General features: G+C 40.0%; 2 protein-coding genes across 2 annotated transcripts in view; both read right to left on the bottom strand.

Moving 5' to 3' along the window:
- Positions 1-1,185: 1,185 nt before the first annotated feature.
- On the bottom strand, positions 1,186-20,219 carry PWP2 (PWP2 small subunit processome component). The gene is given in 22 exon segments (XM_009993085.2): positions 1,186-2,120; positions 2,308-2,382; positions 3,475-3,625; positions 6,005-6,223; positions 7,367-7,432; positions 7,898-8,006; positions 8,843-8,990; positions 9,971-10,151; positions 10,489-10,639; positions 11,824-11,971; positions 12,607-12,679; positions 12,682-12,754; positions 13,832-13,968; positions 14,070-14,140; positions 14,680-14,823; positions 16,055-16,275; positions 16,794-16,929; positions 17,381-17,524; positions 18,553-18,652; positions 19,034-19,128; positions 19,963-20,075; positions 20,188-20,219. Coding segments are annotated over 22 exon segments (2,733 nt in total). The 5' UTR covers positions 20,206-20,219; the 3' UTR covers positions 1,186-1,960.
- Positions 20,220-22,485: 2,266 nt separating this feature from the next.
- TRAPPC10 (trafficking protein particle complex subunit 10) overlaps positions 22,486-23,577 on the bottom strand; it is a 46,981-nt gene continuing 45,889 nt past the window's right edge. Inside the window, exon 23 of the mRNA XM_086608414.1 lies at positions 22,486-22,945. Within this exon, the coding sequence (XP_086464540.1) occupies positions 22,707-22,945 (239 nt within the window). The 3' untranslated portion in view covers positions 22,486-22,706. The remainder of the gene's footprint in view (positions 22,946-23,577) is intronic.

Below are 23,577 nucleotides of genomic sequence, written 5' to 3'. Positions count from 1 at the left end.
TTCAGAAATGTTTGAACATGAAAAGTAAACCCAAAACTGCATTTCTAAGATGTTCTAAAAGGCCACAATTTCTCCGCATTCTGTATTTAGTAATACTGTAAACCCAGGAGACAAATACAAATTTAAGGATCAAGTTAGCTGACTTCATAAAAAAGCACATCTCCTATTTTACATACCCTGACAGTCCCACAATGATTACAGCCTGTCTGCTACAGGTCACATAGCGTGGGGAAAAAACGTGGTCTTTAAAAAAGCAACAAACGTGAAAAACAGTAAAATCATAGAATCGTAGGTTTGGTTTGGAAGGGACCTTAAAGATCATTTAGTTCCAACCCTCCTGCCAAGGGCAGGGACACCTTCCACTAGAGAAGGTTGCTCAAAGCCTTATCCAACCTGGCCTTGATTGGCCAGGATTAAAGGGACTAAGAAGTAACAACTATGCTATATGACAGGTAACATGATCATGTTTTTCACATTAGCTTAAGCACTTCAGTTTTAGGATTTTCTTTTTCCTGTGCTACTTCTTCCCTACCCACCTATGCCTCGCTTCCACCTAAGGCAGAAAGCCTACTTTCTACCATGGTAGGAGAAGGAAGCAGAAGGGTGGAGAATGACAAGCAACTGCCACGCAGTACCACAGAACATCTTCTGCAAGCATTGCTCCAGCCCAGCTACAACTCCACACCTCCAAAACCCTGGAACATTGGCACGACCATGAAAACGCGAGGAGGAAAGGGGGCACTAGCAACTGAACATATTTTTAAACATTTTACCATAAGAAAAACAAAACAAATCACTTTACTGTGTTTTATTTAAGTAGCAAGTGCATCTTTATTTGATATACTGAAATTCTACAAACTGTATCTGCTGTATGTTTTGGACTTTGCTTTTTCTTCAGCAGCTTTTAATATCCACGCCTCTCTCTTCCAAGAGTGGAAAGAGACCAGAAAACAAATTCGAAAGAACAGAATACACTGAAAACCAAAAATTTTGGCTCATTATTACAATTTGCCGTATCTTCATTAACAACTCCCTTCCAACATGTGGCTTGAAAGTATCACAAGCACGGATATAGTTTGTTGTGTTCAGGACCTCCCTGTTGTTGTTAGCCAATTCTCAGGCCAATTCGCAAATGCAAGGAAACAAAAAGTTTCTGATTTTCATATGTTAACAAAAATGTTTAAAAAAAAAAAGCAAGTCAAGAAAGGGCTTTCATAAGAAAAAGAAACACTTGTAACACGTTCTCTTACAGTTTGATTATTGAGTCAGCCATTTCCAAACAAATTTTTACTGCAGTATCTCAGATTAATTAAACCTCTGCAGAAGTTATATAGCACAGTAAATTTTTGTCCCCATGTTCACTGTTATGGGTATATAATTTATCCTCACTATTGAAACCTCATCAGGTTTGGAAACCACAGAACTAAGAAAAATGGATCCACTTATTCCTAACAGTGTTCCAGTAAGACGTACGTATTAAAACAACAGTTAAAACAAGTTGAGAGCAATATGTAGACCTCCAATTAAGGATGATTTAAAAAAGGATTAAAAAGAAGAGTCCATCACAAAGAATGACAAGAATGCATTACGAATAACTCGCAATACTTGGTCTATGTACAGTGCATTTTTAACAGAGAATGTAGTTCTTCCAGTCATAGTTCTAACTTCAATGATGTAAGAATACGTTTTTGTCTTACTTGAAATCAGGAACAGTAAAAAAAAGAAATCTACAAATCAAGAAATCAATGCTGTCAAGTTGTTACGGGCCAAGTGTACACTTAATACACCATGGATGGCACTTTGCCTATTCCTACATCTCCCCCACTTCTATAACTCACATGTAACCCCATCCACACCGTTAAGGAGTTAAAATACGCCGCTATGAGGGCCACTCATTTTCAGTGAATACCACTGCATAAAATTACTTTGTCTTAGGTTTTCTCCCTCCCATGAAGAGTAACTAGGAACTAGGATTGTCTGTATGAACTTCTTGCATAAGATAATCACTGTCAGAATCCAAGTCGTCTTCATCTACTGATGTTTCTTCTGCCAGACGTTTCATGCCCCGCTGTTGCGAAATGGCCAATGCATATTTAATATTGTAAATATTCCATTCACAGCTGTAAAAAGAAATAGCAACATATTAGAAACAAGATTCCATTTTTCTCCTAAAATAAAAACATCTCTAAAAGAAGATCGTCTTGAAAGTTCTAATACCACACTATCATCCCCCAAATTACTACACACTTTTGTGCAGGGTTTTGATTTCAACTTTTAAATATAACATACAGTTATATTTATACATACAGTTTGGAAACATCTTCAAAATGACGTTGGATGCTTTTCTGAAGGAACTGAATCACAGGGAGCAGCTTCACTGACCTTGAACGGAGAAAACATACAACTTGCAATGCAATTCATATTCACATATGGAAATCTAGAACTTTTCTGTATTCTCAAAATTTTAACAAGCATACATGTTAACTTTTAAACATGAACATTTTATGATAATACTAAATAAAGAAAATCTTTTTGCTTTTGACTCTATCTTCAATGATTATACTCAATATAAGTAATATTATTGCCAGAAATATTTTTTTTCCTAACGTCAAACTGCAGCTTGAAGAACCAATTCTGCTTGCTGTAGGGATGACAGCTCCTTCCAGGTACTACAATCTACTTTCTGAACAAAGAAGAGTTTGTTTTAAGACATCCTCTTCTACTTTATCAGAAACAAAAGGAGAAAATTTGTTCCAGTTGTTTCAGTAACTAAAACATTAACACCCACGTCAAAGCAAGGAAAGAATTATACAATGCATTGTTTCTTTAACCTGCACAACTACCTCTCAGATTACCTCTCAGTTTGCCTATTTTGAATTTGTAAATTTGCCTATTTTTGTTCCCAAGAGTCTATAAACTCAATACTATGGCTGGGCTGAATATAATTCATATGCCAGGCACGTGTAGTTGTAAAGAACTATGCAGGAAAGCAGAATACTAACAAGCTGAAAGTGCAAGCTGTAATCACAAGCTAAGTCGACAAAACGCAGTCAGTACCTGCACATTATGTTGCATTTATATTTAATACGCATAATGGTTTAAAAAACACAATTGCCAAAATCTTATCACTCTCAAAATCTTTATGCATTTATAGGGCAAGCAAGCTATGCAGTTTTATCTGTAATATTTGAAAAATGTTTTTGCAATTTATCCTCACAGATCTTACCATGCATTCAAATTCTATCATATACACTTGTTAGTAAAGAAGTTGTATTAAATTAAAAGGAAAATTTTATGAATAAATGTAAAGATTTAAATAATATTTATTAAATGTACATGCAATAAACGTAAATTAACTACTTTTAATTGTTGTATATACATCTATCCAGAACGTCAGTAACTGTTACTTAAAAACCTCGAACCGACAGGTATTTTAGAACGCTTGTCAGCTTCTTGACTTTCACAAGATCTCACCTCGTTTTCAGTTTCTGTCCATGCAGCATGAGCAACTTATGAGCCCAAATAAGATAGAACTCTAGATGACAAGATGTCTCAAATGCAGAGGCCAGGAACTCCAATACTTTCTCCACGTAGAGGTCTGGGAGTGATGAGCAGACAACATCGACTGTGCAAAAAGTAAAAAAAGAAAGCCCATAGACTAATCAGAGTTGAATTACTATTTGTAACAGCAAGACAGAGACCACAGGAAGGAATATAAGGAAAGAGGAGGAAGCACTGCCTTGGCAACTACTTGATATTTAATATTGCATTTTAGGGTACAGTACCACAGTCTCTCAGGAGGCAAGCCTTTCTTCTTTGTGCCTTCCAATCTCTACTGTATTTAAAAGCAAGAACTTAACTCCTCCCCAAGTTCTTCCTCCTACCAGAATACTCTCCCACCAGCTCTCCTTCAGAACTTTTACTTCCACCCTGTGCTCTTCTTTCCGTGTGACTAAACTTTATTGAAGCCTTGTTGCTTCTGACTTCCTGCAAATGTCTGTATTCAGCGGAACTAGTTAGGTGTAATAATCAGGGGCAATAAAAGGTACTTGAGAAGACAGCAGAGTCGCCTGCTCACAGAGGAAGCGTCTGAACGCGGTTCGCAATCGCACAGCACAATTTATACACACTGAAAACAATCTCACGTGTAACTATGATGACCTCATTATATATAATCCTCTCTCAAAAACAACCAACTCTTACTCTCTGCGCACAACCCCAACTGGCCTACGTAACATTCAACTATCAAAAAAGTTTTCTGCTTTTAAAGAAACAAGTATACACTCATTCTGTTAACAGTGCATTACAACACCTGAAATTTCCATGCCTCATCCTCTGCTCCTGAGGTTTTGGCACCTGCTTACTTACCCAGTCTTGCCTGTGTACATGGAGTTTTGGTTAACTTCAGTAGAGGAGAACTGGATTTTTGCCAGAGAGGCAAACACCATTATGCCAACACACGTATGCAAAAGATTATTTACCCTGACATGCATAATTATCAGGCTTGCTACCTAGGGAATAAGGTAAGAAAATCCTACAAAACAGCGGGCTTGCAACACATCTGATTTCAGACTAGATAAAAGGAATTTTTATTTGTTGCACATGAAACACTGGAAGAAAATAAATACCCTTCACTGGGGTGACAACAGTGAAGCGAAGCTAAGAAAACATACTTTAAAGTTAACTATGATGGAACTGTTAATGGAGTTATGAAGTTAAGTAGAATACACTACTCAAAGTTTATTTTTAAGGTCCTGTCTACTCATATATAGCAATGAATGCGCACGTTATTTATCAAAATGATGAAAAGGGTGCTAAAGAATGACTTCAGTAAATGTCCTTCAAAGCTAAGTGAAATCTTACCTGTTCCTTTTGTTTCTGACCTCACAATTGTGAAAACATCTTTCTCTTCTTAGAAAGAGTATGGCACTTAACATATAATCTGTTGAGTTTGTGTGAACACAGCCCTCCGTAAGGACCATATCTACATTTGTTTGGAGGGATGAATTAAACCAACACTGCAACTAAAGGAACAAAACCAACCAGAACTTCAAAGGGCTGGCAGTTCCAGAGTTGCTCCAAATTTTGGCATGCTCCAAAGTATGGCTAGTTTTGAAGAGCTGGCACAGAGCTTTACACAGTTGAGTGCTGAACATGTCCAAGGACGGAGATTCCACTACCTCCCTTGTCAACCTGCTGCAGTGTTTGACCAGCCTCAACATAATATTATTGGTTTTAATAGCTGGTCTGAATTTCCCATGTTGCAAGATGTCTGTTGCCTCCTGTTGTACCGTTGTGCAACTCCGAGTCTGGTTCTGCCTTCTTTCTGACACCCCGTTAGGCACTTAAAACAGGAAAAATATTCCTCTTCTTTTCTAAAGACTGAACAAACCCAATGAGCTCTCTTGAGCCTCTCTTCAGCTGTCAGGCACTCTGGCCCTCCAATCATTTTCTGAGCCCTCCACCAGACACTTCAGAGTATTAATGCCTTCCTTGTGCTGGTGAGCTCAAAATGAGGCACAGTACTCTTGATGTGGTCTCCCGAGTGCTCAACAGAGAAGACTAAACACTTTCTTCAAACTGCTGATGACATCCTTGATAGTACAGCCCAGTATCTGGTTGACTGCCTTCGTCACACAGACACACTGCTAACTCACATTAAACTTGCTGTGCACTTCTAACATCAGTTGATTCTGAGAACTGACATAAAAAAAAACTTTACCTGGATATCCAGACCTGATCAAATTCCACGTTCAAAAGTCACTGGATGAGCACGCAGGAAGATTAAACCGTAAGTTAACACCAAAAAGTCTACTTTTTGTAAAAAAGACCATCCCTTCCTCTTCAGTCTTCAGCTACAGTAGAAAGTCCTTAAACATCAGTGTTATACCTCCTCCCTCCCTCCCTCCCTGAGCTAAACTTTGCCCTTTACACTTCAACTTACTTGGCTTACACATTTTTGCTTACTGCTAGCTCAGTCAAATTTCATGGAAGATCCACTTACCTTCGTTGCTAGGTACAGCCTCTATGACCTCCTGAATTAATTTCTTTTCGTTCAGCTTGAAAGCCATGATGATAGCCATAGTGTATTCCTTCTGACACAGTGTTTTGTGTATATTGCTGGGTGTGACATCAATATCCAGCTCAAAAGGATCAAAAATTAGCCCAGAGTCCAGCGAATAGACAAGAAGACCCTCTGTGGTGGTGGCTGCCCAGCTTCGTCCTATAAGAGAAGTAACAATGTTTAAGAAAAAAGCTGCGTTTTCTAGGATGGAAACAGAAGAGAAATTATAAACAGATGACTCTTCACTGCTTATAAGAAGCAGACAAGACTAAAAACCGCACATCATTGATGAACCTGTCAGCAATGACAATGCTTGTAAAAAATACCAGCTGAAAGCAATGTACACTTCAGTTTCCCAATTATCCACTGCAAGGGAAACTAGACTACAAACCTAGCAGCATTGTGTAGCATCTAGAGAGATCATCACTCCAGGGATTCCAAGGTCTTGCACATGGGTCAGGGCAATCCCAAGCACAAGTACAGGCTGGCAGAGAATGGATTGAGAGCAGCCCTGAGGAAAAGGACTTGGGAGTGCTGGTTGATGAAAAGCTCAACATGAGTCAGCAATGTGCATTTGCAGCCCAGAAAGCCAACCGTATCCTGGGCTGCATCCAAAGAAGTGTGGCCAGCAGGCCGAAGGAGGGGATTCTCCCTCTCTACTCTGCTCTTGTGAGACCCCACCTGGAATACTGCGTTCAGCTCTGGGGACCCCAACACAAGAGGGACATGCAGCTATTGGAGCGGGTCCAGAGGAGGGTCACGAAGATGATGTGAGGGCTGGAGCATCTCTCATAGGAAGACTGGCTGAGAGAGTTGGGGTTGTTCAGCCTGGAGAAAAGAAGGCTCCGGGAAGACCTTCTAGCAGCCTTCCAGTACCTAAAGGGGGCCTACAGGAAAGGTGGAGAGGGACTTTTTACAAGGGTGTGTAGCAATAGGACAAGGGGCAATGGCTTTAAACTGAAAGAGGGCAGATTTGGATGAGATACAAGGAATAAATTCTTCCCTCTGATGGTGGTGAGGCACTGGAACAGGTTGCCCAGAGAAGTTGTGGATGCCCCATCCCTGGAAGTGTTTAAGGCCAGGCTGGATGCAGCTTGGAGCAACCTGGTCTAGTGGAAGGTGTCCCTGCCCATGGCAGGGGCATTGGAACTAAATCATCTTCAAGGTCCCTTCCAACTCAAACCATTCTATCATTCTGTAATCTCCAAAGCATTCCTACTTCATTAGTACTCCTCCAGTGCTCTACTCTTTTGCTTGTTTTATATGGAATAAAAACATCCTGAATTAATTGTCAATACTTACCTGTAGGAGAGAATTGCAGGCAAGTCACTCTTATTTCTGGTTTAAAGTGTCGATAACTCATGTCACCTAAAAGGTAAGTTTAGAAGTGACTTAATATATTTACCAAAAGTTCATGGTCTAGCTATCAACTATGTTGTTATTATTATGCTGAAACATAACACGGAACATGCCAAAACCTGGCAGAATAAAAGATAGGGTAGTAAGGGACAGTCCATGTCCAAAAGATCTAACAGCTAAAGTAACTGGTGGGACTGAATTTTTCTCTTTGAAAATGGAATCAGGACTGCTGGGTTCCATATCCAGGAGATTACAGTACCTCCTGTTTCCTGTTGGTTATACTATGCAAAAAGACCCACCATACATCAGCTGAACACTTGTGTAACAGATTCCTGCGGCTACAGAACATTCAGGTAATCCAAACTTTAAAACTGAGCTGAACAATTCAAATACTTCTTATCTGGTTTCAACTCTACATCAAAGGTTTTGATCCACAGAAAACTAGAAACAAGACAGCAAAGCCAGAAGTCCTACCTCTTTTTACTCCAGGAAGAGGAATAGCAACACCATCTTCACCTCCACCTCCTTCATCAATCAGTGCCATGCTGCCAAATTCAGTCATTTTTCTTCGGTCTAAGTACTCCTAAAAAAACATGTAAGTTCCATTCACTGCACTCGATCTCCTCTCAAACACCTGTACTTACTGAAAATTCCTCCGTAACACTCAGGAGTTATCCAGTGATTATTTCTTTACACTATCTTCCCAAAGTTTCTCCAAAATCATGGAGAAAACTGACAATTTCACAACAGCACGCAACAGTGTCCAACCACAGGTGAGAATCAGGCTGCTTCAGTCTTAAGGCCCCAGAACAGCACAAATCAGTTTAGACTGCAGTTTCACACTATTGTATCGTTGTTCTACTTAAGAATGCACTATGTCTTCAGATGCAGCCCCTACTCTTCCTTCCCTTCAGATTCCATAACTGCACTGTACTAATATAAGGGCTGTGTAGGAACCTCCCTGCCCCCCACTTTTAAATACCCACCCCCCTCCAGGATTCTTTTCCAGCTCTCTCGCTCACATCTGGTATCCTTTTAAGCCACATGTTGAGCTACACTAGCACAACAGAGGGCCGCAGAGAAACGAAGGCTGCTTCACAAACCACTGTTGTCAAAGAAATATGCTTGGAACCACAGTCAAAGACAGCCTGACATGAACACGCTTAACTATGCTTAAGAGTTCTTCTCATTCAATACAAACACACTGCAATCTGGCAGGATTTTAGTTAGCTGAGTGTCAGGAATTAATTTTGTTTTCTCAGAAATATTTCCTTACCACTCTCCTGCACAAACCCAAGAAAATGAACCTGTGCTTAACAAAACATTCATGAATCCCACTTAATGAGATGTTATACCAAAACCAAAGTCTTGCAGAGGGGTGGAGGGGAACAAAAAAAACTGACTCCTGTGGTCACATACCTCCATTGCATCTAAAGAAAAGTTGCATGAGATTTCAAATTTTTTCATAAGAATCTGTTCCTTGACATTATATATACAGACAAATTTTGACAATCCACCTGCCAGAATAGACTGACCATCGGCCGAGTAACACAGAGTAGTAAAAGATCTAGTAAAAAAAAAAAGAAAGCAGTCAATTTCATTGCCACATTGGAGCTAAAATACATGATTACAGTGTGAAGACACAGAAGAACAACCATTCCATGGAAAAAGCAGAGATCTTCATTCACACAATCTGTACTTAACACAAAAAATCATTTACCACAAACAAGTACTTAGTGCATTACTATGAATCACAAACAATTTAGAACTTTAATGCTCTCTTGAAATACTTCCGTATTCCTGATTCTGAGCTGCAGCTCAATGAATGAGCTCTCAACTACAACCTACACAACACTAAGGATGGTCAGAAGAGCTAGAAAAAAAGCAATGTCATGGCATGCTTCTAAGAAATCGCTGAGAGATCATGATCAAAAAAATACTTTTTTTTTTTTTTTTTTCCAGAAACTAATTGTTTCCTTTTTTCATTTTGTCTTGAGGGGGAGCAATATGCAAACAAAAAGAGAGAGGCTCAAAGGAAAAAGAGGAGAATGAAACACATGACTTGGGTATTACATTTTTTGATAGCACACAAATTCAACTTGCCTTTAAATGTTACTTCACGTGCATAGTAACATGTAACAAAACCCACAGTGTATTTAGGTTTGTTTTTTTTTTAAATGTAACAGTTTCAACACACTAATAGTTACATACTAGTAACTACATAACAAGATATCCACTTGGAAATCTATCACATTTAGCCAACTAACAACGAGCTCAATATTATGCTGGCAAAATCCAACTTTGTAACTGATGAAAAAAAGAACAGATGCTCAGAATGATGTTCATCAGTGGGTGAACAAAGCAAAAGACAAAAAGGATCCATCCAGATGTCAAGGCAGGCAGTCTTTTAAAATCCAACACTGGAATCAAAATATTTGAACAGCAGATGCACTGTGAAATCTTCACATAAAAACGAAACAGAAAGAAACAATCCAAAAGCAAAAGCCAGTGTGGCATCTTCTTTTTACTTCAGTCTCATTCACTTACTTCCCCTTAGCTGCTTGTTTGGCAGTTATTTTATCAAGCTCCTTCCTTCCCATCTGAAGATCATGCCTTCCCTCAATTGAGCCTGTTTGCACTGCATTTTCATGATCCCAAAACGTTATCTGTCCATTTAAAGCAGCAACTGCAAGCTCCTTGCCATCAGGACGGAAAGCAACAACAAGAACTGCAAAGAATTTAATTAACAGTTAAAAATGCAGTCAGGTTTTTCTCTAAGAAAATACCCTGTGTTTTCCTAGGATCTTGTCTCAATTATCAGAAAAAGCTTAAGAGTAACAAGTATGACTATACTTTTTCTCTGGACAACACAGCTAATTATAAAGCTAGAGTTAGTATTAAACAAAAAAGACTTGCACTGTTAACTAATTACTACACAGAACTTCCTCAACTCTTGAGTTTCATTACCAAGAATAAGTCTGTCTGTATTTGACACATTCTGTTGTTCATTCTTGAAATACTTTTGATAATATCTTTATATTTATGCAAAATGAAATAAAGGTTACCGTCTGAGTTCAGTATTAGTGTCTCCTTAGTACTCCAGCTGTCTAACATATCCCATAACTTGACAGTTTTATCCCAAGAGGCACTAGCCAGAACACACTTCATTGGGTTAAAGGACAAGCTGCTGATGGGGCCCTCATGACCTGATAAGATCTAATAAAAGAAGAAAAGGTAACATGGAATTAGGTGCAAGAAACTGAAATTCAGGTAGTCTACATTCAGTAAACTCTACACACAGCAGTGAAATCATGCCTAACTTGTCCACACATGCTTGAGGCCACTTTTGGACATGTGGCATGATACATTCCAGTGATTCTTTTTATTTTCAGAAGTTTTTAAAAAAATTCACTTAAGTGCTACCCCTGCAAAGGCTTCTATAACTACTCTTATGCACAGACATAGTCTCTTTAGAGACCAAGACTTAGGAACATGGTGCACTTCCCCATACTCCCTCTTATCAGAACTATCAGATCAACTGTGAAAATGCCACTCATTGCTCTAAGAATTCTGTACATCCTGCAGCTGAAAACATTTAAGAAAAAACACTAATAAAAACTGTGAATAAAAGTAATACAGATTTTTATAGCATGGAGCTCCTACTCCTCTTAAAAGAAATCAAGGAAAGAAACTAAATTCAAAACTCTGGAGATTCACTCACGTATATGCTGAGTTACTATAGTGATCTCCGTTCAACAGCTTTGCCAAATTAAATACACGAATCTTTGAGTTCATCTACTTGTACAAGATGCACAATAATGTTTGAGAACTGAAAACAGTAAATCAGTGTTTTGCTCAGAAGTAACTGTGTCCCTCCTTTATTACATTCACTCCAAAGAGAACGCGTTTCAAACCAGCACCAGACAGTGGGGATTTAACTTAATATATTGTTTTTTTGCCCCACACAATAAAAACCTTCTACATAAGAAATCGTGCCCCTTCTCCAGCAAAACGGTCCACAAAATCTGTATCTATCTTAGTACAGCACCTACAATTTCTTCATTACCTGCAGAAAATATGTAGAAAAGAACATCTCTGAACAACTACTAGAGGAAGGACTCTTATGTCCATGTGTTAGCTCAGCAATACTGGTGCCAGTTCATCAGCTGGACAGAGCTCATTACTCAAAAATTCTAAAAACTATTTCCCACACAAATCCAGGACAGACTCCATGCAATAAATCAAAAATTTCTGAGTGATATAGTATAGCTCCAGTTATTGAATACAACAAACCACTTCACGTTGTATTAAAACCGTCCGACTAATCCCAAAGCTCCTCAGCATCATCACAATCCATATTACGTGTGAAATTCAAGCCCTCCAACACTGTAGGTCCTTACGTCCAGCAGCCGCCCGCTCTGCATTGACCAGATGAATATTTCAAAGGAATCCTGGGAACCAGCTGACACAATCTCACCACTGGAGTCCACAGCTAAACAAGAGAATTGACTTGGTCGGGGAGACGTAAAGGTACGGAAATTGCGGTATCTGTTGTAAACGTGAAAATAAATTATGAGAACATTTTAGGTAGATTTAAACGTGTTTTATGAACTTATTTTAAAAAGGATTTAATTTTACTTGTAAAGTCTTTTAAGCTATCTACAGAAAAAGAATATTCCTTGTATAAAAATCAGATGCAATGGCTCAGCATGATTCCAAGATTCTAAAAAGGTATTATAAACTCTGCAGAAAAAACAGCCAGAAATAAGAGCTTTCTTCCATTACATAGCATGTGTCCATTCTTTAGAAAACATGGGCTTGTTTACACATCCAGCTCTGTACACCGCTGTACTATAAAAACAGATTTACCACTAAAACTATGGGAAATGTTCTGTAGGACAGGTGTCTTCTCCCCATGTGAGTAGTAGATCCAGACAACGATCTTACTGTAATTCCAGCTTCTCTGAGAAAAGTTCTTCCAGAACTTTCTTCACAGAAACTGGATGGAGTGACAGGATACCTAATTACTAGCTAAATTTGAATCAAAGGCTGAAGCAAAAATCAATATAGCAGTACTCACATTTGTGTAACTTCAACTTGAAACAAGCAATCAGCAGTTCCCTGTATTTTGAGGGGTGAAAGCTGAAGACTAAATGAGACACAAAAGCTTTATAAAGAGTTACCTGTGTAGATCAAAGGCACGCACGGTTCCATCCAGGGAAGCACTCAAAATGACATAACCATTTGAAGTAAAGTTACAGCAGTTACACCACTGGTATGTTCTGTAAAAGTGACAAAACAAAAGCTGCTTGAAGTGTTCCACACTTTCACCTGCAAGAGAGACAAAAAAAGTCGCCTTAGAATCTCCATCAGTTCAGACAAAAAGTAAAGGTAAGGCAGCAGAAGAGTTCTGTGCAAGTGAGACAAACATGGTCACATGCTTATCATTAAATACCTAACGACACATACACAACACGAAAATCTAAGCGAAGAGAGAAAAAAAAAACTTAAACCAAAGCTAATTTTCAAGGAAAGCTATAGCACTTGGTGTGCATCTCAGGCTCCCAAGCTTTGGACTGTCCACTGATAAGACAAGTGTCAAATTCAAAATCAACTGCGAGGCTATTCCAGAAGTCACAATCAAGATGTTATTTCAATCTTTTTTCAAACAAAAATGTTATGCATTAAGCTACCTGCAGTTTGAGATCTAGGGTTTGGCCAATTTTAAATCTGAATGGGAGAAACCATGAAGTAGCAGGTCTTTTTTCTGACATTCAGAAGTTTTGATAGGAAACAAGATACTATCTTTGTCCCATTTATGTGCCAAGATATTGTGGGATTACTCTACAAAATATCTTTGGAAAAAATAAAAAAAAGTACATGTACATCTAGTCTACTATTTCAGTAACAGTCAATCACAAGAAGCTAATTTTTCTTTTATATAGTAAGCTTCTGCAATGGTACATTTCAGAAAAAACTATTTAGGAATTGCACTTTTACAAATAATTTTGAAAGAATTTTGCATCTGCATCAAAACCTATTATTAAAAGGGAATGAATTTGCTGACATTCATTCATCCCAAAGTATCACGGAACCACCACAAGCACACAAAAATTAACACCTGATGAATTAGTCTTTTTGTGTTTATGGTGACTGCAACTATAATTAGAAAAATCATCTGCTAAAAAGCATAAGTGATGCAATTTGCAGAAGATCCCAAATAATAGCAAATCAAAATACATATACACTCTAGAGAGAAAAATCAAAACATTTAAGTGAGGCCAAAAAAATATAACTTTATACTAAGAAAAATATATCGGTTACAGTAACAGCTTTCTACATGAAGTAGAAATTCGAGCTCCTTACTATGTTATTCAGTTCATGTTTCAGAGATACTGCATCACTTACTTTTCCATCCTCCCCTCCAGTTACTATGTACTGTCCATCTGGAGAATAAGCTAATGAAACCATGCTGTTGAAATGTCCCTGCTGCTTCAGCACATAGGACTCGCTTTGCCACTCCCACACCAGGAGCTGACCCAAACCTACGAACACATGAGAAGAATTAACCAGAATTACGAATACAATGATGAGCCTCTGCAAATGCAAGCCACAAAAGACATACAGACCAAAAAAACCCACAAACCTGAACATCCAAAGGCAATCCAGTCACCAGTACAGTTGATAGAAATAGAAGCTATCCTTTGGTCTGAAATACTGAAATGAGAGAATTACCCAATAAACAAACTTCCATTTTCATGCCTTATATGATAAAACTTCAAATCTAGGGTTTATCTCCTCTGTTCAAGCAAGTTCTTTGATTACTTTACTGAATTTCTGAATCACTGTAACATCAAAAGCAGCATCTGTGTTCTTTCCTTTATTATAGTCAAAAACATCAGACAGACAATACTGCCTTAGCTGGAATGAAGACAGAGTATCTACATCCCAAAGACATACTTCCCAACACAGAGTAAAACTCCCTACATTCAAGAAAAAAAAAACACCACTTTTTTGTACAGGGAAATGATGCATTCTTTAGCTAGCACCATACAGCTATGGAGTTGTACAGTATTTTAAAAATTACAGTACTAAATACATACTCATGTCTAAGATTTTTGTACTCTGATTGCTCTTCACTACTAAACATGGTGTGTTCTCAGTCAAACAAATAAACAAAAAAAATAACCCACTCAAAAAACGTACACACCCCCCCCCACCCCAATCCAAAAAACAACCACCATCCCATACCTCACCTCAAGGAGTGGATCAGATTGAAATCTGGAAGCTCGTGGAGGTGAAAGATTCCAGAGGCAAAACCAGTGACTAAAAGGTGTGTTTTCTTGTGATAAGCTGCAGATGTCAGGTTATTAAAATCTCCCTCTTTATTGAAAAAATACCTGGCATCAAAGAAAGAAGAAAAAAAGCAAACAATGCTAAAGAAAAGTATGCCGTTATAGTTGCATTTCAATATAGGCCAAGTATTTTAATCAAGGTATCCCACAAAAAACTAAAAAGCAGTCGTTTCAAGAATTGCTAAATATATGTACTTTACATAGCTAGTGAAGGGTAATACTCTTCCTCAATGTTTACAGCTGCTACAGTGACCCAATTCTCCGAACTCGTGCCTGATCACAAGAGATGAAAGGGACTGAAACAGCCTCAGAGGAACTGCACTGTGCATTTCCTTTTGACCATCTAATGCCAATATGGGTGGCTCTCATGAATTCGCTGGCTATCCTCCTGTGAGTCCTCTTACAGAGGAAGGAATTGAAGCAATATTCCTAAGTATTATATGCCTGGTGAAGGCTTTCTCAGTTTCTTTGTAGCTGTATCTCTTACTGGAATTAAACAGATAAGCACCACACGATGGTCAAATAAAAGAGCATCTCAACATTATCCAACAGTTGCATACTCCAAATTCCTTCAGTCTGGAAGTGATGTTCCCTGTGGCTAATTCCAGCCTGGGTTGGAGCAGTGTACTTTCTTTATACTTCTTTCATAGTCAGAGAGACTGAGAACAGAAGCCTGATGTCAGGTACACCCAACTGGCCCCGACATGCATTCCGTCTCTCCCTCACTTCACTGACCAAAGAGATTGCCATTGCCTATGCACGTTGTCCTTCCTCAAGCAAAGCTAAATGCTGCGACTATTTTAAAACTGGATTATCCTTTGATGTGAACAGATAGGGAGATCATTCAGGAAGGCATCTCCAAGTAGTTTACTACAGAGGCTGTGAGCTACCTTTATCAAACATTGCTGTCGCCTCTTGAAGTCAACCAATCTCTTCTTGCAAGAGCTCAAAGCCTCTGTACTTAGAGGATACTGTACTGAAGATGTCCTTACGCTCTTTTGAGTTTCAAACACTAAAACATACACCATAAGTCAGCATGTCTTGTATTATTAAAATTACACTGACTTCTTGTTCTGAAGACGAAGGGTATCACCCTTCATATAGTCAAGTTCAGACAAACAGGTGTTCTACTGAAACTACTTAAAATGAGATCTATAGTAAATTTCTAAATCCTGGGCAGAGTTTTATACTGCTTTGAATGAGTGATAAAGAGTAGAAAAAGCCCAACATAGTAAATCCCCATAACTCTGTCTCTGGAAAACTTAAAATCACTTACTTTGCAACACGTGAATATTTAACCTTATTTCTAGCCTCTTGTTCATTCGGATTGGCTTTTCCATGAATTTCTTCACCCTTCGGCTCTTCAAGAAACTCTTCATCATCTTTTGCTGCGTTCTCTTCCCTAGTTGCATGTTTAGGTGGCATGGGCTTCAATCCATCGAGCTCTGTATCACACTGCCACACACAGAGCGCGGCATCCTGGCTAATCGTGTACAGCTAGAATACAACCACGCAAACATACGATTATCATGTAATACCTGTTTTGTACTCTGCTGTCTTGTTACAAATATGGAATTGCAGAGGGGTTAGCAAGTCTGCACTCGTATCATTCGGATAATATATCACTAAGTCTTCTAGAGTTTGAGGTTCTTTCATCTGGAAAATTCACTTGTCCCGAGAACTGGTGATTTACTTCACCTGACCTCAAACAATCTTTTCAAAGATCGAAGACAATTTGATCACCAGTTGTCATTACAGTTAGTTAATTTTTCATATTTAAAATCATAACTCTTTTGGGAAGCAATTTTAAATAACTTGCTCTCCTTCTAAAGTTTACTTCTTCAAACACTCACGGAATTGTAAACTGATTGCAGCAGAGGAATCAAGAGACATATTACCCATGTATTTTCTAAATTCTGAGGTGTTATCAAAATAGTCAGCATCCTTACCTACAGATAAGATTCTGCTTCAACTATAACATTAAAAATTCAAGAACATTGTGTGATTATACATACATCTAGACTGTTCTCTTCAAAAAAGCAGGCTACTATTATATCCTTATGCCCTCCAAGTGAGTAGTAGATCAAGTTTGCCCATCGTTCTGCTCCAAACACCCACGTAGACATGTCCTTGCTCCCTACTGCAAAACATCTAGAAAAGAAAACACAACTTGAATTAGAACACAGGTTTGCAAAACTCTTCACTGGTTGGAGAACATTCTGAACAGAAAGACACCAGTCACTACTTTAGAAGCAATTCTACACACAACAGAGTTGTACACTGAGGTTGGGAACTCTAGCAAAGGTACATGGGATTAAGTACATCCAAAAGGTCAACCATGCCCACGTTCCTAAGATACGTTCCTTTTACGGATGACCAGGCATTCTCAAGCAAAAATGCATTGTCAATCCCTAAAATATGCTTATGTTATACTTTCTAGTCTGCCTGATTATAGTATTTTTTTAAAAATTCAAGATAGGATAAGGAATGGAAGAGCCAAAAGCAATTTTTAAAGTTAGTGCAATACTTTAGAGCAAAGAAAATGGACTGCAACAAGTATGCAATGTGAGCAGGTAGACAGTGCTTTAGTTTAAGGACTCACTTGGAATCATCAGTCCAGTCGATACAAGTTGTTTCATCATATGGACCGTAATAAGTTTTGTCCAGAACAAATGCATTAAATTCTCGTTTCCTCCCAGGAGCATGGTACATAAGAGCAATATTGTCTTTTGTAACCACAAATTTCCTGTTGTATAGGGGGGAAAAAAGTAATTGCACACAAAGCTGTTAAAGCAAACAATTGTTCAGTACAGAACGCAATACAACAAAACAAAACAATGTTAAAAATGTTTTTGTGTTACTGAAGTGATAAATATGGATTATTTCTGAATTAAAAACAAAAAATTATTTGTGGGTTCATATTATTGCCCAACTTCAAGAATGCAGGTATACCTTATGCATTGTAAGACAGAAAACCTTCGGTAAAAATCACTTAAATTGAATAACAAAATATTTATTCTCTAATTCTCACAAAGGAAGGCGAAGTTCAAACATTCAATATGGATATTCTATTTCGACCTCTCTTCACGTCCCCATATTGGCCATTTTCACAAACACATCTGCATCTCTGTTACACATAATCCTCTGATCTGGTCCTGTTGTCAGTGTAATTCCCTAACACAGAACTGTGACTCCAAACAAAAACTCATTCATGATGACTTTAAGTCAGTCCAACTGAGGAACTCCTTACTTTTTCCTCTCACTCTTCTGATACTTCTAACATTAATGTCACCACACTTTGGATCCATGGCCATGCAGTTAAAATATAAAAACATGAAAAGCAGCACTCCATTTAGAGAACTGCCTCTTTCAGTAGCACAGTTGTCTCAGACTAACCCAAAACACACCGCCACCAGTGCCATCATGCAACTGCAGCACTGATTGTCCCCTCCATGGGTTCTTTCACCTTACTTATGATACGCAAGGACACTTAGGACTCACAGTATATCTTCTATGTTTCCAAGAGTTCGATCATAGACAGACAAGATCCGTGACAGGCAACTTTCCAGCTAGTATCTATTTCCAAGGCTTTGCTTTTCCTCTTTTCTTCCCCTCTCAACTTTACAGATAAAGTGACTCTGCTTAGCTCAAAATCTCCCCTACATTAATCCCAACAGGTATCGCCCCCAGATTGGTCAGAATGTCTTAATAATTGCAACTAGTTTATGGAGTAATTTATGTTGTTTTGTTTTAAAGCATGCATATTTTACTTACTTGCCATCAGGGGAAAAGCTGACACTGTGAACTGGCTTGTGAAAATAGAAGTGATGTATCACACATTTACCGATCAAACTGACAAGCAAGGCAGACCCCTCTGTAAGGGCAGAAAAAGAAGGATGACGGAAATAATCCAGTTACCAAAGAAACCATAACCCTAGCAAGCTCAGTTCCTTTCCTTCAAAGAGGGCAAGGGGGGCAGGAAGTACCTCCTCAGAAACTTTCCAAGACAGTGTGCTTAATATTACTAAGAAGAAAAATACAACCAAAATTACAAGCCACTTTCTAAATTCTATGAATAAGTTCTCCTAAAGTTCTGTAAATAAAACCAACTTCCTCTGAGATTCTAACATAATTTTCAAAGCAGAGCACTTCCGATTTGTGTCAAGGTTGAATACCTAGCAATACAGACATTCCTCTTCAGGCTGTATTTTTATTTCATGCTTTTATAAAACAAATGCTTCTTTTAGGAAAGTACCTTCATCAATTAGTATGGCAAGATTTCCATCTGGAGAGAGCCCCACGCACACAATGTTAAGCCGTGTAGCCAATGGGAATGTCTCGCACTTATTACTGCAAGAAAAAGATAAAACAGTAAATTGGGTACAAGGATGTAGAAATAACAGTTGTCTTCGGTATCAAGGAGGTATGGTTTGATACCTATGTTAAAGCCACCGACTCAACTTAAACGTAAAACCCCCACAACTTTCTTTAACTGCCACAATCTCATAAACATAACTATGTAAGAGACGGGCTCCTGACCAGAATCTCACCAAGGTGAGCATCAATCACAACTCTGGCCTACAGGAGAAGGCAGGTGACAGTCTGGGCTTTGCCATATACAAGAGGGAGAACACAAGACACAAACACACATGACAACCATACGACTCAATCAATTGCAAACCATTTTCCCCCTCTTTATTTGTTTCTAAAACACATCTTTACACACTTCTTACGCTATCCTCCCCAAGGATCTATGTGCATAAAAACTGCACCATACAACACCTCGACAGCTGTTCCGCTAGGCAGGCTTCTACCTTTTAACGCTACGCCAGAAACTTTTCGGGACGTTTTGGGAAGGCAAACCAACCTCGAGAACCCCAGCCCACGCCAGCTGCACCCCTACGCCGCGCAGCACCAAGGGCGCTCCTCCATTCCTGCAGGACTGCGGGAGCCGGCGGTGCGGGGAGCGCCGTTCCCCAAAAACGCTACGGACGACCACGGACCATGGCTGCCACCGTGCCGCCGTCCAGAACCTCCCGTGAGCCCCAGAAACACGAGCGGGCACGACTAGGCCGTCTTCCCGCCCCCCGCGTCAGCGGGCGGCCCGGACAGGGGCTGGCGGCCGCCGGGCCTGCGGGGAGCCGAGGCGGGAAAGGGGAGGCAGCCGCCGGGCCGCTCGCTTACTTCTTCAGGTCGAAGACGGAGATCCTGTTCCCGACGGGGCTGATGAGGGAGCTGCCATCGCGGGTGAAGCTGAGGTTCCCGCGGCGGTACACGGTGCCCAGCAGGCCGGAGAACTGCGGCGGGAGGAGCGGGGAGGGAAAAAGAAAGATGGGGGCGGTTAGAAGAGCAGGGCGGAGGAAGGCGGGGGCCGCCGTCCCACGCGAGCAGCTGCCGCCGGGCACTCACCCGGTACGCGAACTTCATGGCGGCGGCTGCACGTGAAGGAGCTGCCGGCACGCGTAGCCGCGGAACTACGGCACCGGCGGGGCGGGGGCGTCGGGATGCCGCGCATGCGCCCGGGAAGGAGGCGGTAGCGGCTTCCCGCGCCGCGGGGCGGGGCACGGCCGGGGCGGAGATGCCGGCTGGTTGTGCCGTGGTGCCTCAGAGGCCGGGTAGGGCCAGAGGGGAAGCGCTGGCGGAAGGATCGAGCCCGTTCGGTAGTTGTCGCCCCTTCTCCTGCGCACCGTCACTCGGCCTGTGCCCGGGGCCGCCTTCGCGTCTTCAGCCGCTCTCGCCTTTCCTCAGGACCGCGCCGCTGGGCCCGCGGCTCCCGGCCGACACAGGATCCGCGGGAGCCGAAGCAGGAGTGCAAGGAAAGACCGGGGCCGAGGCGGCGGGACGCGCCTCTCCCTGCGCTCGGCCGGTGGCGAAGCGGCGGCCCGAGGCTGCTGCCCTGCGGGTGATGGGCAGCGCTTCCCCTGGCAGCGGACGCCCCACTCACGCAGCCCGAGCGCGCTTTAGAGACCGCTGTTCTAAACGCGGGCCCTCCTCCGAGGTCAGAAAATATCTTCCCGTCGAAGTAGCTTCGGCGAAAAGAGGTGAAAAAAAAATCACTTCTTCAAAGAAAAGGCAAACAGGAGAAGTCACAGCAGCAGGGAAGCTGGGTTTCTTTTTAAAACATGTATATTTAGAACTGTAACGCTTACAATTTCATTAAACAATCTTAGTACAATGTGTTTAACAGTATATTACAGAACAATGTGAAAAATGATTTAATAGCAAACCATGAAAATGGAATTAATTATAATACCTGCAGTGTCAAAGTCACTAACTTGTTACCTTTTCCAGTCAAAAAATCCCAGCAGTCATTCACACTAAATGATGCTTTGGGTTTTATCCAGAATAAAATGGTATGATTTCCACAGAGAAAGGGCATTCCTTCACAGAAAGAAGATGCATAACAAGAACATTTTCAGCTAGCAGCTCTACTTTATACATCTATTTAGACATAGGGTTTTTTTAAATAAAAAGTAATAAAATGTTTAGACTAGTGCAGGGTGCCTACTGATTTTCAATTTAATTGTGATTCTTTTTGGAAAGAGCGTTTGTTTTTTTCTTCCCCTTTATAATTTAGCAGAACCTGAGTTTAGAAAAAAATAACGACAATGAACTCATCTCATGAGCAGTTCCTCACTTTAGCTTTACTGACAAGTATCTGATATGGAACAGTTTTCCTCTGTGGAGTCTGTTGACAACGCACCATTATAGATCTGCAAGTAGAAAAGGTCATTCTTACATTAAATGCACAAGTTTCAATATCAGAAGCAGGACATCAGAAGGAGTTGTAATTTTTCCAGTCACAGGTGGATTTGCAACATTCACAAAAATTACACTTTTTTTTTTTTACTTTTTTTTTTGTATTTACATTTCAGATATAAATAATGAAATTCTTTAAGTTACATGTTTTAACTTTGCTTCACAATTATTCTACATCTGCAAGCTTTCCTATATCAAACCAACCTCTTTCTTCCATCATGAATGCGGAAGTCTGGCCTCTAATCAGTAATAATTACACTAAGCCTTTATGATGAAAGGTTGACTGTTCAAGTATCACATCATACTGAAATTTTTGCCTCAATTTAAAAATCGAGACAGCAAACCAAGCCACTTAGAAATGGTAATAAAAGAAATTAATCTGGGAACTAAGTGAAATAATTTATTATTATTAAATTCTATCCGTATCTGTCTTTGGTAAGAACTATGCAAGAGGATGACCCAATCCCCACCCCCAAAAAATCATATAATATGTGACATCACAGTGTCTACTCTGTGAAGGAGAAAGCCTCAAAAAATTAAGGAATTTTGTTCAGTTAAGATTGTTTATAGCAGTAGCTCTTCCATGCATCTAAATATGCAAACAATGGAAGTTTAATATAAAATTGCAATGGCAGGAATTAACAATTGAAAAAAAAAAAAACCAAAACAGAAAAGCAACTATTACACCAGTGAATGTGCTGTTGTATGCTTTGTTGTGTTTCTCACACATGTGTGGAAAAGCCTGTAAATTATTACATAAAAATCCAAGATTTGGATAATTATATCATCCAACTCTAAATCCTAAAATATGTAGGAAGCATGAAACAAACCTCTCAGCTGCCAGACAGAAATAAAAAAAGTGGTCTGAACGTTTGTATTTTTTGTTTGTGTTGGCCTGTGCTGTGATGCGGGACGTGACCGAAGGGAGAAAACCCAATAGCTCACACAAAACGTACTAAAGTGGCAAGATAAACTAGCTGACACAAGCTTCACTGTACATTTAAATTGATACAATTGTCTGGTGCTTCCATGGCCAGTACATGTCGAGTGCCATAGGTCTCCTTAGAGTTAGAATGTTACAACAAAGACTCATCAGGTCATAATCCTTTAAAGTGCTTTCATCTCCAGTTTCTAAAGGTTTTTGTTTTCCTTGTTCTCATATCGAGTTGTCACGTGATGTTGACTTCCAGAACATGGTCGTCCTTGCTGGGAATGACAAGTATTTGCATACCCGCGCTGCAGTTGAAGACCTGACCAGATGAAAAGGATTGCAGGCGGGGCATCGGCAAACCTTTGTGTTCCCCGCTGGCTGCGGAATGCAAGCTACCTCTGCTCCTCACGCTGCTGCTGTCAGCTTGATCATCCACATTCTTGTCCACAGACAGGTTATCGTTTTCAATCCAGCTATCTGTTTAAAACAAAACCCCACAGTTTCATTTTATGGCGTGGTTAAACAACTTAAAACTCATTTCAGTGCTCAGATGCACAGTCAACTTACCACAGGTTAACAGTTACTGATCATCTCTGCTGAGGTAACGGTCTGTGCACACTTCTGGCCAGCAGCAGATGTAACAGAGTGAACTACATTGGTTTCTAACGAAAACTTAAGTCGCGTTATCTCACGTTTGTCACAGGCTAGAAGGGTGCACACTGGCAGTTCCTGGAGCTCTGCTGACAAACGGCAAGTTGCTTGCACGAGTGAATTCTCACTACAGCTCTGGGACTACCCAACAGTACAGATAAATACTCTAAGGTGGCTGTGGTAGTTTAAACTCTTCGTCTAATCCGGTTTATATACCACGAATTTTCAGCAGTTCATTTATTTCATACTTAATCCTTTCAAAAAAACTGGGAAAAAATTTCTAAGCTAATGAAGACACAGTAGATGTGCAGTTTAGAAACAACGAAACCCCAGGCATAGAGGGTTATCAGATAGTTTTCACTTGATCATAAATCCCGTGAAAACTAATTTGCACAATAATCTTTAAAAGAAAGATAAGAAAACAATGCATTTATTGACCTCCAAGAGGTCAACTTTTC

The sequence above is a fragment of the Tauraco erythrolophus genome, chromosome 1 (genome assembly GCF_009769465.1).
Source record: "Tauraco erythrolophus isolate bTauEry1 chromosome 1, bTauEry1.pri, whole genome shotgun sequence".
In the NCBI taxonomy this organism is placed as follows: Eukaryota; Metazoa; Chordata; class Aves; order Musophagiformes; family Musophagidae; genus Tauraco; species Tauraco erythrolophus.
The sequence above is the reverse complement of the archived record's forward strand: the minus strand, read 5'-3'. Positions and strand labels throughout refer to the sequence as shown.